Below are 19,804 nucleotides of genomic sequence, written 5' to 3' on the forward strand. Positions count from 1 at the left end.
GGCTTCCAATCAGACCTTGTAAAGTAAGAGCCACGGTTATCGCGACGCCTGGCTTCCAAACATACCCAAGGGAGGGCGAGGCCCTCAGCACCAGGCCCCATTTCCATGGTAACGCAGCATCGGCATCACTCCTGCAAACAGCGAGGCAGTCTAACATCTCACTCCAACTCCAACTGAAAGGTTGGCACCTCTCGGGCGGCAGAAACAGTTTCTCCTCGTGAAGTGAATCTTTGCGTAGGAACACTTGCCTCCTTCGGTCGTCGTGGCGCCGGTAACTCGGGTGAGGGGCACTTTTCACTGGGGCAAGTCAGTCAGAGCAGCTCTCCGAGATGGGCCGGTGCCTGGCTTTCCAGGAGCTCAGAGCCCTCCCCCAGGGCATGCCGTCCCGCGGCAAGTCCAGCTCTCCCCCACCCCACCCCACCCCCGCCTCCCCGAATAACCTACACCAGAAAAATTCCCCCTGCGGTGTCAGGAAAATTCAAACCACGACCCAGCAAGAGGGGCTTCAGGCACTGCAAGGACAAAAACAAACAAGAGGGAAAAGAAAATGGGGTTGATCAGGGAATTTAAAAAGAAAACACTTTCATAACAAACATAAAACTGCAGTATTGCTGAAAAAGAAATATGCTGTCAAAAATTGTTCCCTTGGACTCATCAGGACTGACACAAGAAAGCCAAATTTCAAAGGGAGCAACAATTTCTGCTGCATGAGAAAAGGGTCCATGGAAATAACTCGAGCGGAATCCACTTGCCAATCAATCAGCATCCTTTTCCAAACTTGGGGAGCCTGGAGTAACCAGTTGCATCCTACACAGCAACACTCCAGCCAATTAGAATCAACTTGTCAACCAACCAGCACCTTTTCTCCTGTAGTACAAGTAGTTGTGGTCATTTGAAATTTGGCATTTGTTTTAAGTTTATTTATTGAGTAGGCTTACATTAACACTGCAATGAAGTTACTGTGAAAATCTCCTAGTCGCCATGCTCCGGCACCTGTTCAGGTACACTGAGGGAGAATTTAGCATGGCCAAAGCACCTAACCAACATGTCTTTCGGACTGTGGAAGAAAACCCACGCAGACACGGGGAGAATGTGAAAACTCCACACAGACAGCAACCCAAACCGAGAATTGAACCCGGGTCCCTGGCACTGGGAGGTAGCAGTGCTAACCACTGCGCCACCGTGTCACCAGGCAAGGCCTTGTTCCCAGTCAGTCATTCATTGAGGATGCACAGACAGATGCCACATGAGGTGGTGTCCACAGCAGAGTGGTAATATCACTGAACTCTTAATCCAGAGGGACAGGTTACTGTCCTGGGCCATGGTTTCAAATCCTACCATCGCAACTGGTAGAATTTAAATTCAATTCATAAATCCGCAAGTTGATAGACCAGGAACACACACAGAGCTATTCTCTGGATTTGGGCCAGTGTCTGTGGGAGTTTGCGCATTCTCCCTGTGGTTACATGGGTTTCCTCCGGGTGCTCCGGTTTCCTCCCACACCCCAAAGATGTGCTCTTAGGCTGATTGGCGTACCAAATTGACCCTACACTATTCTCCCCTGAATCTAGTTACAATAGGGGTACCATTCGCATACACACGGGTCAAGGTAGGTGTAGGAAAATGCTTTGTTAAGAGGGCGGCGTGGGCTCGTTGGGCCGAAGGGCCTGTTTCCCGTGCTGGGTTGCTCTTTGTTCTTTGTAATGGTGAGCCCCAAAACGGTCATCAAATATCAGAAAAACCCATCTGGTTCACAAATGTCCTTTGGGGGAGGAAATCTGCTGTCCTTACCTGATCTGGCCTACATGTGACTCCAGAGCCACAGCAATGTGGTTGACTCTTAACTGCTCTGCAAAATGACCTAGCAAGGGGCTCAATTCCAGGTAATTGGGAATGGACAAGAGATGGTGGCCTTGCCAGCGATGCTCACATCCCATAAAAGAATAAAGCCAGGGAAGCTAATGGACAAGAGAGGGGGAAGTGCTGTTTGTGCTCCTGTGGCGTGGTACAGAGGCCACCTTAACACAGAGCAAAAACTACAGAATGAGCAAATTCACGGCAACTAGAAATAGTCACTCAACACGGCCCCAGCTGTAATGGATACAAAGTCAGAAACCTTTGTAACTCAGTAGCCCATAGAACAACTGAAAGGAATCCAGCTAATTCTGGTCATGAGATGAATGGGCGGCACAGTGGGTAGCACTGCTGCCTCACAGCGCCAGGGACCCAGGTTCGATTCCCAGCTTCGGTCACTGCCTGTGTGAAGTTTGCATGTTCTCCCCATGTCTGCGTGGGTTTCCTCTGAGTGCTCCAGTTTCCTCCCACATTCCAAAGATGTGCAGGTTAGGTGCACTGGCCGTGCTAATTGCTCCTGGGTGTCCCGGGAGGCGTAGGTTAGAAGGGCTAGCAGAGTAACTGTGTGGGGTTGCGGGGATAAGGCCTGGATGGGATTGCTGTCAGTGCAGACTCGATGGGCCGAACAGCCTTCTTCTGCACTGTAGAGATTTTATAATTCTAAAAGATGTCCTGGAACATTCCAGGCTCAGGACAGTACAGACTTTGCTTTCAACTTACCTACAAACACCCACTCAGAACTCCAAGGGTTGTAATGTGTCAAAGTCACAGTCAAACAACTCACTGATCCCCTCTCCTTCATCCAGGCCAAAATGGTAATCCTGAAACAACGGGGGAGAGAGATTGACAAACATCTCATCAAATGGGACGGGGAGGAGGGCATCTTCCGTCTGCTGCAGTAGGCTGGCAGCTGAGGTCAAAGGTGAAAGATTAATGTCCACAACTCCAGCCAATGGGGACGATGGATTACTTGCCAGGTGAGTCCCTGTGAAAACGAAAGAACTAAACGTCAGTACAAACTAAAGAAAATGATTGGATCTCACCATCGCACGCATTATGCCTGAAAAGTCACCAAGTTAAAAACATCCCAGTTACCACAAACCAAAACTAAAATGTAAACTTTCAAACGACCTTTGCAAGTCAACATATTGGCAAAGAACTAATGCAAGACTGGTCTTCTTTTTATTTGTGGGACATGGGCATCTCTAGTTGACCAGATATTGCCCATCCCTAGTTGCCCTTGAACTGAGTGGCTTGCTTGGCCATTTCAGAGGGCAGTTGAGAGTCTACCACGTTGCTGTGGCTCTGGAGTCACATGTAGGCCAAACCAAGTAAGGACAGCAGATTTCCTTCCCTAAAGGGCATTAGTGAACCAGTTTTTCCGACAATTGGCAATGGTTTCATGGTCATCAGTAGATTTTTAATTTCAGATATTGTTTATTGAATTCATATTCCACCGTCTGCCATGGCGGGATTCGAACCTGGGTCCCCAAAACATTAGCTGAGTTTCTGGATTAATATTCCAGCAATAACGGCCACGAGGCCATCGCCTCCCTTTCTTGTGTCTTCGACAGATCCAACGCATAACTCTTGCTATAATGTACATCGTTAAAAATATCACATAAGGTGCTTTAAGAAAGAACGTCTCCAGCTCCTTTTGGGACCTCAAGATACCCCAAGAGTTTTACAGCCACTAAAGCCCTTTTGGAGTATAGTCTTTGCTGTACTGCGTGCAATCTCTGCAAGATCCCACAAACAGCAATGTGATCGTGACCATTTTCAAGTGAAGTTGGTCGAGGGATAAACACTGGCCGGGATACAGGGGAAACCTTACCTGCTAGCTGAAATGGTGCCGTGGGATCTTTTACATGCATCCATGCACGAGGACTCTGGGTCTGTACTCATTAAGAGTTTAGAAGGATGAGGGGGGAACTTATTGAAACTCACAGGATACTGTGAGGCCTGGATAGAACGGACGTGGAGAGGATGTTTCCACTGGTAGGAAAAACTAGAACCAGAGGGCACAACCTCAGGCTGAAGGGACAATCCTTTAAAACAGAGACGAGGAGGAATTTCTTCAGCCAGAGAGTGGTGAATCTGTGGAACTCTTTGCCGCAGAAGGCTGTGGAGGCCAGGTCATTGAGTGTCTTTAAGTCAGAGATAGATAGGCTTTTGATTAATAAGGGGATCAGGAGTTATGGGGAAAAGGCAGGAGGATGGGGATGAGAAAAAAATAAATCAGCCATGATTGAATGGCGGAGCAGACTCGATGGGCCGAGTGGCCTAATTCTGCTCCTATGTCTTACGGTCTAAAGGGCAGAGAAGGCCTCCATTAACACCTCAGCTGAAACATGGCCTCCAACAGCGCAGCACTTTCATATCAGCTAAGGTGACGTGCTCCAGTTTCCAGAGTGGCATTTGAACCTACAATCTTCAGGTTCAGGGGTGAGAATCCTATCCACTGAACCACAGGACACAGCGCGAGCGTCAGAAGAGGAAGGGTTGACAAAAAAGGAAAAGCACAGACCTTGGTTGTGACTCGAAGTTGACGAGAGGGTTGTGCCCTGGGATATGCGTCCTGGTAGTTCCTGATTGGTCACTTTGCAAAGGCTGCTGGTCCTGACAGGGCTGATCTTGACGGGACTGATCTTGATGGGGCTAACCTTGATGGGACTGATCTTGATGGGGCTAATCTTGATGGGACTGATCTTGATGGGGCTAATCTTGATGGGGCTAATCTTGATGGGGCTAATCTTGATGGGGCTGACCTTGACAGGACTAATCTTGATGGGGCTGACCCTGACCGGGCTGGTAAGTGTTTTCACGGGGCTGCAGGTGCCTGAACTGCTCTCCGGACACAGGAACACATCCACCGGTCCCCTGCTGCTTTGCAATGAGATCTGCAGTGCCTTCAGAGGGAGGGAGGGAGGAGGAAGAGACAAAACACACAATTACAGATCCAATTTTCCACAGTTAGATCACTGCCACCTGTAGCGGCTCAATGTTTAAATGCACCACAGCAGAGTGGAATAAAGCCCGAGAGAGGCAGGAATGACACCAGATCAGCTTCCTACTATGCTAGTTCTTCTCGGTACCACAGAGAGCTTCCTTCTCCTGGCTGGGTACACTGGCCATGCTAAATTCTCCCTCAGTGTACCCGAACAGGCGCTGGAGTGTGGTGACTGGGAAATCCTCAGGAGCAGAAGTCCCTTCACCAAAATCCCTTTATTCACAAGTCTGGCAGCAGCATGCCGAGTGCTCGCAGTTAGCAGCCTACGCTCGGAGTCCAGAGGAACAGATTAAGTACAAAGCAAGAGGCTCCCTAACTGGCCCATTAATTTGGCCCTTAATCAGAGAGTTCATATTCTAACCAGGCCCACCTCAATCGTCTGATTAAAGTCGTTACAGGGATTTTCACACTAACTTCATTGCAGCATTAACACAAGCCTACCCGTGACAAAAATTAAACCTAATTAACTGAAACCATTGCGTGAGTAATAGCACAAGGAGGAAACAATGGCTTAAAAGGAGATCCGAGGTGATGTCAGGAAGTACTTTACTCAAAGCGCAGTGGAAATGTGGAAGCTCTCGCCCCAAAAATCTGCTGAAGTTGAGAAAAAGGTCAAAACTCAGATTGTGTGTGTCAGGCTGGGGGTATTAGCGTCACAGAACCAACGTGATCAGGTGGAATAATGCTCAGACCAATCATGGCATTTGAGGGACTGAACCCTCCTGTTGAGGGGTCCAGGGCAAGGTTAAAATTGGGACATGATCTATGGCCTCAGTGTCAGCGGGTAGGTTGGGAGAGAAGACTTGGAGATAAATCAATCTAGTCTTAAATCACTTTTCATTCTCTTCAGTGGTCACTCACTGGCAAGTATGATTGTCCGCTCTGTCACTGGTCATGGGTGGGTTCTTGCGTGACTGGTGAACCTGATTCTACAGTCACTGTCTGCACACTTGACAGGTGTTTCTGGGAGGTGGGTTCGGCCCTTGAACTCTGGATCGCTCATATTCCTCTCTCAGGTTCCTCTCCAGCCCTCTTCTTACCATCAGGCATCCACAAAGAATTATGTCCCTTCCATCAGGAGCTTCCCCCAAGTAGGTCTCTTGAGCAAGGGTCTCCCAGGCATTGACATCTACATTGAAGACAGGAGCAAGAGGCCATTTGGCCCTTCAAACCTGTTCCGCCACCATTCACAATCATGGCTGATTGTCCAATTCAATAGCCTAATCCTGCTTTCTCCCCATAATCCTTAATCCCATTTGCCCCAAGGGTTGTGGACCTCTTGAATACGTTCAATGTTTTGCTATGAACAACCTCCTGTGGTAATGAATTCCACAGGCTCATCACTCTTTGGATGAAGAAATGTCTCCTCATCTCCATCCTACATGGTCTACCCTGAATCCTCAGACTGTGGCCCCTGGTTCTGGGTTGCATTTCTTGAGGGTGTCTTAGAAGTGTTTCCTTTGTCCTCTTTTCGTTTGAGTTTTCTTTGAGCTGGGCGAAGATGATTTGTTTTGGCAGTCAGGTCTCTGGCATGTTAAGCACAGGGCCATCCCAACAGAGTTGGTTTCAGATGCTCACGGCCTCAGTGCTGGTGTTCTTTGCTTCTGCATGGATGGCGACGGTAGTAAGCTTGTCCTCCCAGCTAATGCAAAGAATGCATCTCAAAGAGCATCAATGGTATTTCTCCAGAGCCTTGAAGTGGTGTTTTGTTTCGATTTATTATTGTCACATGTATGAGCATACAATGAAAAGTATTGTTTCTTGTGTACTATACAAAGCATACCATTCATAGAGGGGAGAGTGCAGAATGTAGTGTTATAGCCATAGCCAGGATGTAAAGAAATATCAACTTAATGCAACGTAGGTCCACTCAAAAGTCTGATGGCAGCAGGGAAGAAGCTGTACTTGAGTCGGTTGGTATGATCTCAGACTTTTATAGCTTTTTCCCCATGGAAGGTGGTGGAAGAGAGAATGTCCAGGGTGCACGGGGTCCTTAATTATGCTGGCTGCTTTTCCGAGGCAGTGGGAAGTGTAGACAGTGTCAATGGATGGGGGATTGGCTTGAGTGATAGACTGGCCTTCATTCACAGCCCGTGTAGTTTCTTGTGGTTTGGGCAGAGCAGGAGCCTATCAAGCTCTGACACAACCAAAAAAGTGCTTTCTATGGCACATCTGGAAAGGTTGGAGAGAATCGTAGCTGACATGCCAAATTTGCTCAGCCTCCTGAGAAAGCAGAGGCATTGGTGGGCTTTCTCAACTATAGCACTGGCGTGGAGGGACCAGGACAGATTGTTGGTGACCTGGACACCTAGGAACTTGAAGCTCACGACCATTTCCACCTTGTCCCTGTTGATATGTTCTCCACTACGCTTCCTGAAGTCGGTGACAATCTCCTTCGTTTTGTTGATATCGAGGGAGAGATTACTGTCGCTGCATCAGTCGACCAGATTCTCTCTCTCATTCCTGTACTCTGTTCGAGATCCGATCCATTACAGTGGTGTCGTCAGCAAACTTGAAAATCGACTTGGAGGGGAATTTGGCCACACAGTCATAGTTGTATAAGTAGTATAGCAGGGGGCTGAGAACACAGCCCTGTAGGCACTGGATGATGGTGGAGGTGTTGTTGCCTATCCTTACTGATTACAGTCTCTGGATTAGGAAGTTCAGGATCCAGTTGCACAGGGAAGAGCCGAGCCCAAGGCCACGGAGTTGGAGATGAGTTTCATAGAATCACAGCAACAGTACAGGAAGAGGCCATTCGGCCCATCACGTCTGCACCTACCACAATCCCACCCAGGCCCTATCCCTACACATTTACCCATTAATCCCTCTAACCTACGCATCTCAGAACACGAAGGGCCGTTTAGCGTGGCCAACCAACCTAACCTGCACATCTTTGGAGTGTGGGAGGAAACCCACACAGATACGAGGAGAATGTGCAAACTCCACGGAAAGATGGAGTTGAGTTGTAGTTAATAAATAGGAGTCTGACATCGACGTCCAGGCGTTCTAGGGTTGAGTGCAGGGCCAAAGAAATGGCAACTGCTGTAGACCTGTTGCGGTGACATGTGAACTGCAGTGAATTCAGGCAATTTGAGAGGCTGGAATTGATTCGTGCCATGACTAACATTTTGAAGCACTTCAACGATGGATGTCAGAGGCACCGGGTGATAGTCATTAAGGCACGCTGCCTGGTTTTTCTTTGGTATAGGGATGATGGTCATCATGTAGCAGGTAGGGGCCTCAGATTGGTGTAAAGAGGGGTTGAAGATGTTTGTGAATATTCCCGCCAGCTGATCTACATTAGGATCTGAGCACTCATCCGGATACCCCATCCTGGCCAGTCACTTCCCGTGGGTTAACAATCGAGAAGGTTAATCTGACGTCTGCGATGGTGACCTCGGATACCTGTACATAGTCCAAGTTTCTGAGCTGTATAGAAGAACTGGGAGGACGACTGCCTTGTACACGAGATCTTTCCATCAGCACAGATGTCGCAATCATCGAAGACTCTCATCCTTAGGTATCTGAAGGCAATGCACGGGGACTGGACACGATGTTAGGTCTCCGCACTGATGTCAGCCTTAGCTAAAAGGTGGCTCCCCAGGTGGGGGAAATGTTCCACTACTGGAGGGGTTTCTCCATTGAACTTGATAGAGGGAGATCTCCAGCCTTGCCCTGGGATGGATTGGTAAAGGACTGGAGTTTTGAGGTTAAGGCTGAGATTGATTGTTTGGTAAGTTTCTGAACAGAAGAACAAAGAACAAAAACAGCCCGGGGAAACAGGCCCTTTGGCCCAACGAGCCCGCGTCGCCATTTTAACATTACCAGTCCCCCCCCCCCCACCCATGTTCTGTTTTGGCATCCAGTGTAGCTTGGAGATTCTCTTCTGAAAGAGTGGAGATGGCTACGTCACCCGCACAGCGATGTCAATGTCATTTTCTTCTTGGATTTCAACTGGTTGAGGTTGAAAAGTTTTCCACCCATCCTGGAGCACGTGTCCACTCCACTGGGAGGCTTGTTCCCAAAAAAGGTGAAGGATGGTGGCAAAGACAATCGAGAAAAGGGCTGGGGTGATGCCACATCCCTGATCAACTCCATTCTTGAAGATTTCCATTTTATTTCCTGTCGGTGAAGGCTGCTGCCAACATCTTGAAGTCTGACAACACCAAGTTTAAGTCCAACCGATTTATTTGATAGTAAACTCGCAAGCTTGAGGTCAACCCCTTCGTCAAGCAAAACGGAGAGTTCTGGCCTCAGACAGAGCATATAACAGCACAGGCAGTTTACTGATTAGAATGATTCAGTGATCTGTAAACTGTGTGTGCTGTCATATGCTCTGTCTGAGGCCAGAACTCTCCATTCGCTTGATGAAGGGGCAAACTCCAAAAGCTTGTGAGTTTACTATCAAATAAAATTGGTTGAACTGAAACCTGGTGGTGTTGTCAGGCTTTTTACTGTGTTTACCCCAGTCCAACGCTGACATCTCCACATCATGCTGACATCTTGGGCAGGATTTTCCAGACCCATGTGCCCCAATAACCGCCCGAGCACAACAAACCTTTGAACTATCTGCGGAGTTTTCTGTCTCACCTGTTAAGATTCCCACAGTGGACAAGATGGGAGAATTTTGGCCCTTGTTGTGGAGGAGTCGGTGGATATGGATGAATCTCTCTGCCAGCTGACCTTTGACAGGGTTGTCCATTGTACTTCCCCACGAGTTGAAAGCCTTGGTCAGATCGATGATGGCTGTGTAGGGTGTTTGATGCTGCTCCTGGAATTTCTCTTGAAGTTGTTGAGCAGTGAAAACGTCCACGGTTTGGTCATCTTTGGTGGAGAGTTAGGAGATTTCCTCAAACATACCATCATCTATGATTACATCATGATTTTGGTGTTCTCTCCATCGAAGCTGATGCTCTCTGTTTCTCAAGAGGGTCCCTTCCTTACTCTGCATTGGTTTGAGGCCTAGGGTGTTGGGTCCATATATTGCCTTGGTGGCACTGGGTGTCACCAGGTGTCGTGCCTGTCGGTGAGGAGTTGCAGCTCCTTTGCCTTCCTCGACCACCATTGGTTTTGGTATCCTTGGCTCGTCATGGTTCCTCCATCTTTGCTAATGGGTGAGCTTTCCTCTTTGTCTTGCCGGTGATGTTGTTTTGCTAGAATGTTCCTCATCTTGTCGATGAGGTCTTGGATGGTGTCATTGTTTGCGTCAAACCAGTCTTGGGACTTTCTAGTCTCGCAATAGCTGATGGTTTGTTCACAGCTTGAGACGATGGCTACGTTCAACTCTTTCCAGTTGAGGACCAAGGGGGATAGGGCTGAGAGGGGTAGACGGTTGCCAACTTTGCTTGGATGTATTCCTAGAGGTTGCCTCACGTGATCGTAGTGGATGCCAGGGCTTTGAGTAAATTTAAGGATGAGATTCTTAATTAGTAATGGGTTTGAAGGGCAGGAAGGTGGAGTTGAGGCTGAGGTGAGATCAGCCATGATCGTGTTAAGTGGGATCAAGGGCTGAATTGCCTACTCCTGCTGCTAGTTCTTATGACGGCTGATTGCCCCCCCAGTCCACCCCTCCTGAAGAGTAATCTTTGATTCCTGGAGACTCCAGGGTTCTGTTTGAACTCAGCCATTGACGTATTCAAGTAATTCTACGGACATGGCTTACCTCAGAGGGATCAGTCACCTGGAGCTTGGTATCAGCTGGTGCTTTAATCACCATCACCATCTCATCAGCCAAGTTTTCAATACTACGCAAATCTTGACAAGTGACGTAGGCAAACGTGCGAGAAGGTCAAGGAATTATCTTACACTACCAGAAATAATGTGGCCCAGCGCACCTTCCTCAACACCACACAACCAACTCAGCACTGGAACCAAAAGCCGTATTAGCTCAAGTCTAAATACAGTAACTGACAGAGATCCCGGTATGGTATCAACAGGTCCCAATAGCAAGTAAGTTTAAAACAGGAATCATTTAACAAGTAATGTTAGCGCTGGGGAATGGATGACTTGGCCACGACTTTGCATGGAGCATCAGGCTGTATACGGCGCAGGGTTGATACAGAATAATGTAACCTATGCATTGGTTGAGTGAGGTCAACTAAATACAGGGCACCCAGTGGGACACCTCAGGAAATTCCTCTTACGAGGCCCAAGTGTCTGGAGAGGAGGGGTCGGGAGGCAAAGGAGCAAATATCCCATTCTGATAACGTGAGCCCAACTTTGAGAGATTTTAGGGATTGGTAGGAGACGCAGTCTCTGGATAAATCCGCCATTTTGCCTTGGATTGGGGTCCACTTGAATCCATGGATCAAAGCTACAAGGCTCTCTGTTGATTATAGGATCACACATACCCTGTGGGGAAGTTTAACCTAACGAGCTGACTGTGGGTTCTAGCAGGCCACCAGCTTTACAGTATGACTCTCTGCTGACTTCAACTGGGATTGAAAGAGTATACAAGATGTTTTCCCTTTAGGTTAGCATTGCTGCCTCACAGCGCCAGGGACTCGGGTTCGATTCCTGGCTTTGGTCACTGTTTGTGTGGAGTTTGCATGGGTTTCCTCCGGGTGCTCCCCATGTCTGCATGGGTTTCCTCCGGGTGCTCCAGTTTCCATCCACATGCTGCTTAGGTGCATTGGATCTAAGTTCTGGACAGGAAGGTGATCGCACTAGGGAGGGTACAGAGGAGATGTACAAACATGTTGCCAGGAGAAGAAACTTTAACTAGGGGAAAAAAAATTGGACAAGCTGCGATTGTTCGCTTTGGAACAGGGGAGAATGGGGGAAAGATATAATGGAGGTATATCAAATTACCCAGCGCCTGTCTGGAGTGGAGAAGAGGGGACTATTTTCCTTACTGGATAAGCCAATAGCCAGGGAGATTAGGTTTAAATTGATCAGTAGAAGATAGGGAAGCTGGGGGAGAATCTTTTGCAGCCAGTGGGTGGCTAGCTCTGGAACTGTCCGAAAGGAATAGAATTTCTCCGTTTAATAAACATGTGGACATGAACATGAAGAGCTGGAATCTACAGAGTACGGAACAAGAGCTGGAATCTACAGAGTACGGAACAAGAGCTGGAATCTACAGAGTACGGAACAAGAGCTGGAATCTACAGAGTACGGAACAAGAGCTGGAATCTACAGAGTACGGAACAAGAGCTGGAATCTACAGAGTACGGAACAAGAGCTGGAATCTACAGAGTACGGAACAAGAGCTGGAATCTACAGAGTACGGAACAAGAGCTGGAATCTACAGAGTACGGAACAAGAGCTGGAATCTACAGAGTACGGAACAAGAGCTGGAATCTACAGAGTACGGAACTCTGGATAGCTAGCAGCTCTTTAATAGCTGACACGGGCACAATGGGCTGAATGGTCTCCTTCTGCGCCCCAGTTTTCGATGATTCAGAGTGTAAGCAGCAGCACGGAAATCAATCTGGACAGTTTCCATACCAGCCGGACAGAACAAAACAACTTCTGCTCACGATCAAAGTAGCCCTAATGGAAGCTGATTTCTCTCCACCATCCCACTCCAACCATTCAGATTCCATCAACACCACACGCCCATTTTCCAGCAGTTCACAGTGACCTTCAGGAACTCACCTCCAAGCACCAATCCCAAACCATCGCCATCGGATTCCATCTCCAGTACAGCACTTGTCTGCAACCAAGCTCCCTCCCCCATCAGGGTTGTGAATGTAGCCCAGTCCCTCCCACCCACTGACACTGTCTACACTTCCCGCTGCCTCAGGAAAGCAGCCAGCATAATCAAGGATCCCACACACTCTGAACATTCTCTCTTTCACCTTCTTCTGTCAGGAAAAAGATACAAAAGTCTGAGGGCACCTACCAACCGTACCCCATGGTCACCACTGTACATTTGCATCTACTCATCCAAAGCTGGTAGCCCAGAGTGCAAGCAGTCAAGCAAACCCAGAAGCTGAGACAGACTGAGCCAGGTAACATCCACCTCTTCCACACTAGACGATATTGGCCTTACGGCAATGGGTTACAGAAATTTACGAGAAAGCAAGATGTTGATCAAGTGTCTTCCTCACAGCTCCCTGCCGAAACAATCATCTCCAAAGGCAGCAGGCCAGAATTCTCTAAGACTTCATGAACCAGAGGCTACAAAGAGTCATCATTCTAGAACTGACTCAGGAACATCATCTTCCCTGCTGCCAGACTTTTGAATGCTCCTACCACGTATCAAGCGGATCTTTCTCTTCACCCTCTCTGTAACTGCAACACTATATTCTGTCCCCTTCTCCCCTATGTGCTCTATATACAATATGCTTTAATTATATAGCACATAATACTTTTCACTGTATCCCAATACATAGGGAAGGAATAGGGGGAGTCAGGGCATCATGATCAGCACGGGCTTGGAGGGCCGAAGGGCCTGTTCCTGTGCTGTACTTTTCTTTGTTCAGACACACACAGAAACATTCCTCTGGATGAATATTGGTGCTATGGGTATATATAAACACACCCACATACATGTATAAAAAGGTACAAGGATCTATCTGTTCTGCCACACTCAGTTATGTTCCCCGGCGCTGAGGCAGCAGTGCTAATCACCATGCCGCCCACTGCAATTTGGTTTACGCTAGAAGAGTATGTAGAATTATATGATTCTGTGACCCAGAATGAGATAATTCGCCAGTGCGAAGGAGCCCCCACTCACACTTCCTCATCTAACCCTTGCGACATAACCACACGCTTCCCCCCCTCATATGTAACATTTGCTTTGAATTCATCGCTTCCTAACATCTAAATTAAATTGCTATTTTTGCGCCCCCGAATTTCTCCCTTTATTGGCCTCAAATGTTAGTTCACCCCAAAGTCAAGATCAAACGCAGCTTAATGCTACTCCACAGACTGTCCAGTAGTCCAGCTTTGAAACTCTCTCCCCCTTCCTATTATAAGTCTCTGCGTACCCTGATTTCCACTCCAACCATTTCCAATCCCACCACTCAGTTTGCCTCATTGACTCTTCCACAGCCAGTGTCTTGGATCTTCCCTCCACTCCACTACCCTCAGCAATCTGCTCTCTCATTCTCACTCGCCCCAACTCCTCAGATCTCCTCTCGCTTGCCGTCAGTTGTCTCTCTCGATTGCAGTGGTTTAAGAAGTAAAGCTCACCACCTTCTGAGAAGGGGCAACCAAGGTTGGCGATTAAACGGCAGCCTTGCCAATGTGCATTAAAGCGTAGGAAATCATTGGTTGTCACTTGGTAGTACAGAGCCTGATTATTGAGGTCAAAAGAGACAATTGTCAAAGCTTTTCGACTTGCACTCATCAGCAAGAATACCGAATCTCAAAGGAAACAGCAATTTATACTGTACAAGACAGGTTGATTCTGATTGGTCAAGGCATTGTCATGATGAGCAAACCAGGAAGTGACTGAACCCCAAGCTTTTGTTTAACTGACAAAGATGGAATGTGTGAACATGTACCCATATTAGCGCCTTCACAGCAAGAAGGCTCACAACACCAGATTAAAGTCCAACAGGTTTATTAGGCAACACAAGCTTTTGGAGTCTCAGGTTCCCAAATAAACCTGTTGGACTTTCACCTGGTGTTGTGAGACTTCTTATTGTGCTCACCCCAGTCCAGCACCAGCATCTCCACATCACGTCTTCACCAATCTGAATCAATCTGCCTAGTTTAAAGTCAACTTTGGCAGTTAACTGTTCCCTGATGCATTCTCTATGGCAACAGCTCTTCCAATCAGAGTCTACTTGCCAATCAGCACTCTCTTGTGCAGTATAAATTGTTGCTCCCTTTGAGATTTGGTGCTCTTGCAATTCGGACCTCGTGAGTCACACTGGGGGAAAGAAAGGGGTGAAGCAGAGACAGGAGATGAAACATCTAAAAGCACACGAGAGCCAATCCCATTCAGTACAAGCTGCCGTTGGTTTCCCCGAGTAAGCATAAGGATATCTCTGGCTCTCCGAGTCCTCCGTCAGCAGTTTGAGTTGCAGGGAGCAGCTCTGGATCAATTCCTCCAGCTTCCGGTCGTTTTCATCCAGCTCAGCAATCTCCTTCACCAGAGTCTGGTACCGGGCCAGCATCTCGCCGTCCAGGAACTGATGGCCACCCCTGGGGGAACAAAGGGAGGAAGACAGACAAGTTATCAACACAAGCCACCTCAAATGGGAGACGGGGCGGTTAATGTGGAAAAGCCTCATCCACTTGCCCTCATTACCTTCCATATACTTTTCCCACCCCTTCCTGATCTGGCTGGAGAAAAATCAGCTACATCTCCCTCCCCCCCGCCCATACTAACTCAACAGTGCAATGCAACAACAACTTGCATTTATATGGCCAACCAACCAAATGAAAACAGACATGGCATATCAGCCAATGAAGTGCACTTGAAATATCATAACTGTGGGAAGACAACTGCCATTTTGTGCACAGCAAGCTCCCACAAACATCCATGACATTAATAATCAACTGAGGGACAAAAATCAATTTATTCATTCATTCATGGGCATCGCTGGCTGGCCAACATTTATTGCCCATCCCTAGTTGCCCCTGAGAATGGGATGGTGAACCACCTTCTTGAAACAAATACAAAACGTCACCCACAACTTCCCTGCTCCTCTTCAAACACCACGGATCTTTCATGGTGGCCCAGTGGTTAGCACTACTGCTTCACAGTGCCAGGGACCCAGGTTCGATTCCTGGTTTGGGTCACTGTCTGTGCAGAGTCTGCATGTTCTCCCCGTGTCTGCATAGGTTCCCTCCGGGTGCTCTGGTCTCCTCCCACAGTCTGAAAGATGTGCTGGTTGGGTGCATAGGCCATGCTAAATTCTCCCTTGGTGTATCTGAACAGGTGCTGGAGTGTGGCGACTAAGGGATTTTCACAGTAACTTCATTGCAGTGTTAATGTAAGCTTACTTGTGACTAATAAACAAACATTAACATTCACCTTAGAGGGTGCAGGATCTCGAGACTGACAGTGCAGCACTCACCCAGAATTGGATTCAAGAGTTCACATGCTGATGATGAGTTTAGACACACACAGAAACATTTCTCCAGATGAATATTAGTGCTATGGGTATATATAAACACATCCACATACATGTATAACTAAAAAGGTACAAGGATCTATGTGTTCTGCCACACTCAGTTATGTGCTGTTGAATCACAGAATTCCTAAAGTGCAGGAAGAGGCCATTCGGCCCATCAACTCTGCAATGACTACAATCCCACCCAAGCTCTATTCCCATAACCCCACACTTTTACCCTGGTAATCCCTTAACACTAGGGTCAATTCAGCACAGCCAAGCAACCTAACCCAAAAGCAAGACTGAAAGAGGTTCTCCTGTGGGGGGGAACAAACGTCACTGATGGTAACTGGGATGGAACAGGTTAATCTGACGCCCCATTCCTTCAGAATGTGAAGCAGGTGATGACACTGCGAGTGCAGGGTCAGCACGCAACGCTGTAATCTCGGGAAGAAAAAGACTTCCGTTTACATTCAGGAAACGTTTGTGCAACTGGCCTTTCTGAACTTCAGAAGCAGGTTAATGACAAACACTGCCCGTCAACAATGTCACTTCAATCATCCACACTAAAACTCCCCAGAAAACAAGAGTTTGCATTACGTAGCATCTTTAACATTGTGAAACAGCCAAAGGCTTGTTGCTGCAACATTTTATTCTACTAATGAAAGACCTACATTTTGCAACATATTGTAATTGTTAGCAATACTGAAATGGTCATAATTGTGCAATCCTTGTATTACATTCTATTTTGGTTTAATTTTAATTGTAATGCAACAGTTAGAATTACTGCTGCCTCACACTGCTAGGGACTCAGGCTCAATTCCCAGCTTGAGTCACTGTCAGTGGGGAGCCTGGATGGGTTTCCTCCAGATGCTCTGGTTTAGAATTCACAGAATCCCTATAGTGCAGGAGCCATTCGGCCCATCAAGTCTGCATCAACCACAATCCCACCAAGGTTCTATCCGCATAACCCCACATATGTACCCCGCTAATCCCCCTGACACTAGGGTCAATTAATATGGCCAATCAACCTAACCAGCACATCTTTGGATTCCCACAAACAGAAAGATGTCCTGATTAGGGTGCATTGGCCATGCTAAATTCTCCTTCAGTGTACCCGAATAGGCACCAGAGTGTGGCAACTTGGGGATTTTCACAGTAACTTCATTGCAGTGTTAACGTAAGCCTACTTGTGACACTAATAAACAAACTTTACTTGTTTTATTTGCATCATCTTAATTCAGTACTTCCTACCCTGGTGATTTTTCATGTCACACTATATGTAACCCCCATGACTTGCCTGGGCTTGCAACATCTCACTTACTGTTCTGTCTGGAGACAATACACATCTCTTTAACCTGTGCTTAATGCTATCTCCACTCGCATTGTCTGCACCTTTAAAGAACTGATTAGCTGTAAAGACTCACATTCCAATCAGTACTCTGTAAACTGTTTGTGCCTTTATATGCTCTGTTTGAGACCAGAACTTTCCACTCACCTGACAAAGAGGCAAACCCCAAAGGCTTGTGGGGTTTACTATCAAATAAACTTGTTGGGACTTTAACCTGGTGTTGTGAGATTTCTTAGTGATTTTTCAAAGACTTCTTACTGAAGCCCCCTTGACCCTGTTCAGTTATCTACCTATCGTTACTAAACAAAATTTAACAGCGATCGACAGTCCCACAGTCCAAAGATGAGGCAGTGGCGGGCTTTCTTGATGATACAACTCCAGGATTATCGCACGTCAGGAATGCTGCTTGGGTATCACGCAGCAAGGGGTGCAGCCCTGGGCGTTGTATCTTGGGTTCTCTCAATGCCCCAGCTAGGAATGGCAAACCTCATTACCCCATTCCTCCTCCCCCACTCACACACCCTCTAACCAAAAAAGTCACATAGGTAAGAGAGTCTCCTACAGAACAGTGTTGCAGTTATCAGAACCCATATGCAGTCTAAAAACAGTCTAAAACACGCAGACTGCCTGCTCACAGTTTTGCACTTAGCAAAACAAACCAATTGCACAAGTTGAATGGGGAGGTCAAATGGCAACCCACTTGCCCAGTTCACAACAACTTTGCTGTCTCATCCTCACATGACTCTGCACTTTATCTATTACTATCAGTCAGAACCGGGTTCGATTCCGCCCTCCGTCAGCCTTCCTTCCCAGACAAGTCAAACTCTCAGGTCGGAGGGAAAACGAGCTTGTAAAATCACAATATTAAATGCACCAACTTGCAGTGATGTAGCACCTGTCACCACCTCAGGCTTCACAGCAAATGCAGCACTTTTGAAGTGTAGATACACTTTGAAGTTTAATGTTTATTAGTGTCACAAGTATGCTTGCATTAGTACAAAGAAATTACTATGAAAATAGCCTAGTAGCCAAACTCCGGCACCTGTTCAGGTACATTGAGGGCGAATTTAGCATGGCCAATGCACCTAATGTTTGGACTGTGGGAGGAAACCAGGAGCACCCCCATGCAGACACCACACAGACTGTGACCCAAGCCAGGAATTGAACCCAGGTCCCTGACGCTGTGAGGCAGCAATGCTCACCACTGTGCCACCGTACCACCCATGATGGAACAGATTTGGTTTATACCCACTGGAGTTTAGAATGCGAGGAGGTCTTACTGAGAAAACATCACTAATTATCCCCAGTTTTGAATGGATTACCATTGTACAAAATATAAGTTCATCAGAACAGGAGGATGCCCCCTTGACCCTGTTCCAGCATGGAGTTACATCATAGGTGTCCAGATCACCAACAACCTGCCCTGGTTCCCCCCATGCCAACATGTTAAGAAAGCCCAATGTCTCTACTTTCTTAGAAGACTAAGGAAATTTGGCATGTCCATTCTGACTCTCACCAACTTTTACATATGACCATAGAAAGCATCCTTTCTGGTTCTATCACACAGCTTGGTATGGCTCCTGCTCTGTCCAAGACCGCAAGAAACTACAAAGGGGTGTGAACGAAGCCCAGTCCATCACACAAACCAGCTTCTTATCCATTGGCTCTGTCTACACATCCTGCTGCCTTGGAAAAGCAGCTAGCATATTCAAAAAATCCCAGGCACTCCTGACATTCTCTCTGCCACCTTCTTCCATCGGGAAAAAGATACAAAAAAGTCTGAGGTCACGTACCAACCGACTCAAGAACAGCTTCTTCCCTGCTGCTGTCAGACTTTCGGATGGACTTACCTTGCATTAAGTTGATCTTTCTCTACACCCTACCCACAACTGTAACACTACATTCTGCACGCTCTTCTTTCCTTCTCTATGAACGGTATGCTTAGTCTATATATCGCACAAGAAACAATACTTTTCACAATGTTAATACATGTATCTTTTGATTTAATTTATTATTGCCACAAGTCAACATAATGTTAATGAAATAACTCAAGAGGCTGATGTCTCTTCACAAGATTCCCTTTATTTACAAACTCAATTTCAGTCCTAAGAGTGTGTCAGGGACACAGTCAAGGTTCCTGAGTGTCAGTAAACCTGACCCTCCTCAATATAAACACAGGTGAGGCTTTCTGATTGCCCGCCCAGAGAGTTCATACTCGAAGAGGCTAGCGTCATGGGCCTGGTTGAAGTTACTTAAAGTCTGGGCCGCTCTCTCCACAAGGCTTTCAATGCTGGATGGATACAGCGATATGTCAAATCCCATTCGATTTCATGAACCAGGCGAACTCCTGGCTGGCGAAAGCTGATCCATTGCCAGAGACCAGCACCGCTGGGAACCCACCCATCAAAAAAAAAGGAAGTGAGAAGTTTCTCTACTGTTACTGTTGTGGTTGCCGAATGCACCCTATGGACGTCCATCCACTTGGATTGGGTGTCCACTGATTACAAACATCGAGCCCGTGAATGGGCCTGCTTAATCCAAGTGCAGCCTAGTCCAAGGCCTACCCAATCC

The 19,804-nt window shown here is 47.2% G+C and overlaps 1 protein-coding gene across 1 annotated transcript in view; it reads right to left on the minus strand.

Annotated features, from left to right (window-relative positions):
- Positions 1–430: 430 nt before the first annotated feature.
- Positions 431–19,804, minus strand: part of LOC145353816 (transcription factor E2F1-like) — a 34,065-nt gene continuing 14,691 nt past the window's right edge. Inside the window, exons 4-9 of the mRNA XM_080204646.1 lie at positions 14,810–14,968; positions 10,530–10,644; positions 4,653–4,763; positions 4,382–4,517; positions 2,575–2,839; positions 431–512 (exon numbers count right to left, since the gene is read on the minus strand). Coding sequence (XP_080060772.1) covers positions 2,589–2,839; positions 4,382–4,517; positions 4,653–4,763; positions 10,530–10,644; positions 14,810–14,968 — 772 coding nt within the window. The 3' untranslated portion in view covers positions 431–512; positions 2,575–2,588. The remainder of the gene's footprint in view (positions 513–2,574; positions 2,840–4,381; positions 4,518–4,652; positions 4,764–10,529; positions 10,645–14,809; positions 14,969–19,804) is intronic.

The sequence above is a fragment of the Carcharhinus amblyrhynchos genome, chromosome 16, assembly GCF_965287045.1.
Source record: "Carcharhinus amblyrhynchos chromosome 16, sCarAmb.v2.hapA, whole genome shotgun sequence".
NCBI lineage: Eukaryota > Metazoa > Chordata > Chondrichthyes > Carcharhiniformes > Carcharhinidae > Carcharhinus > Carcharhinus amblyrhynchos.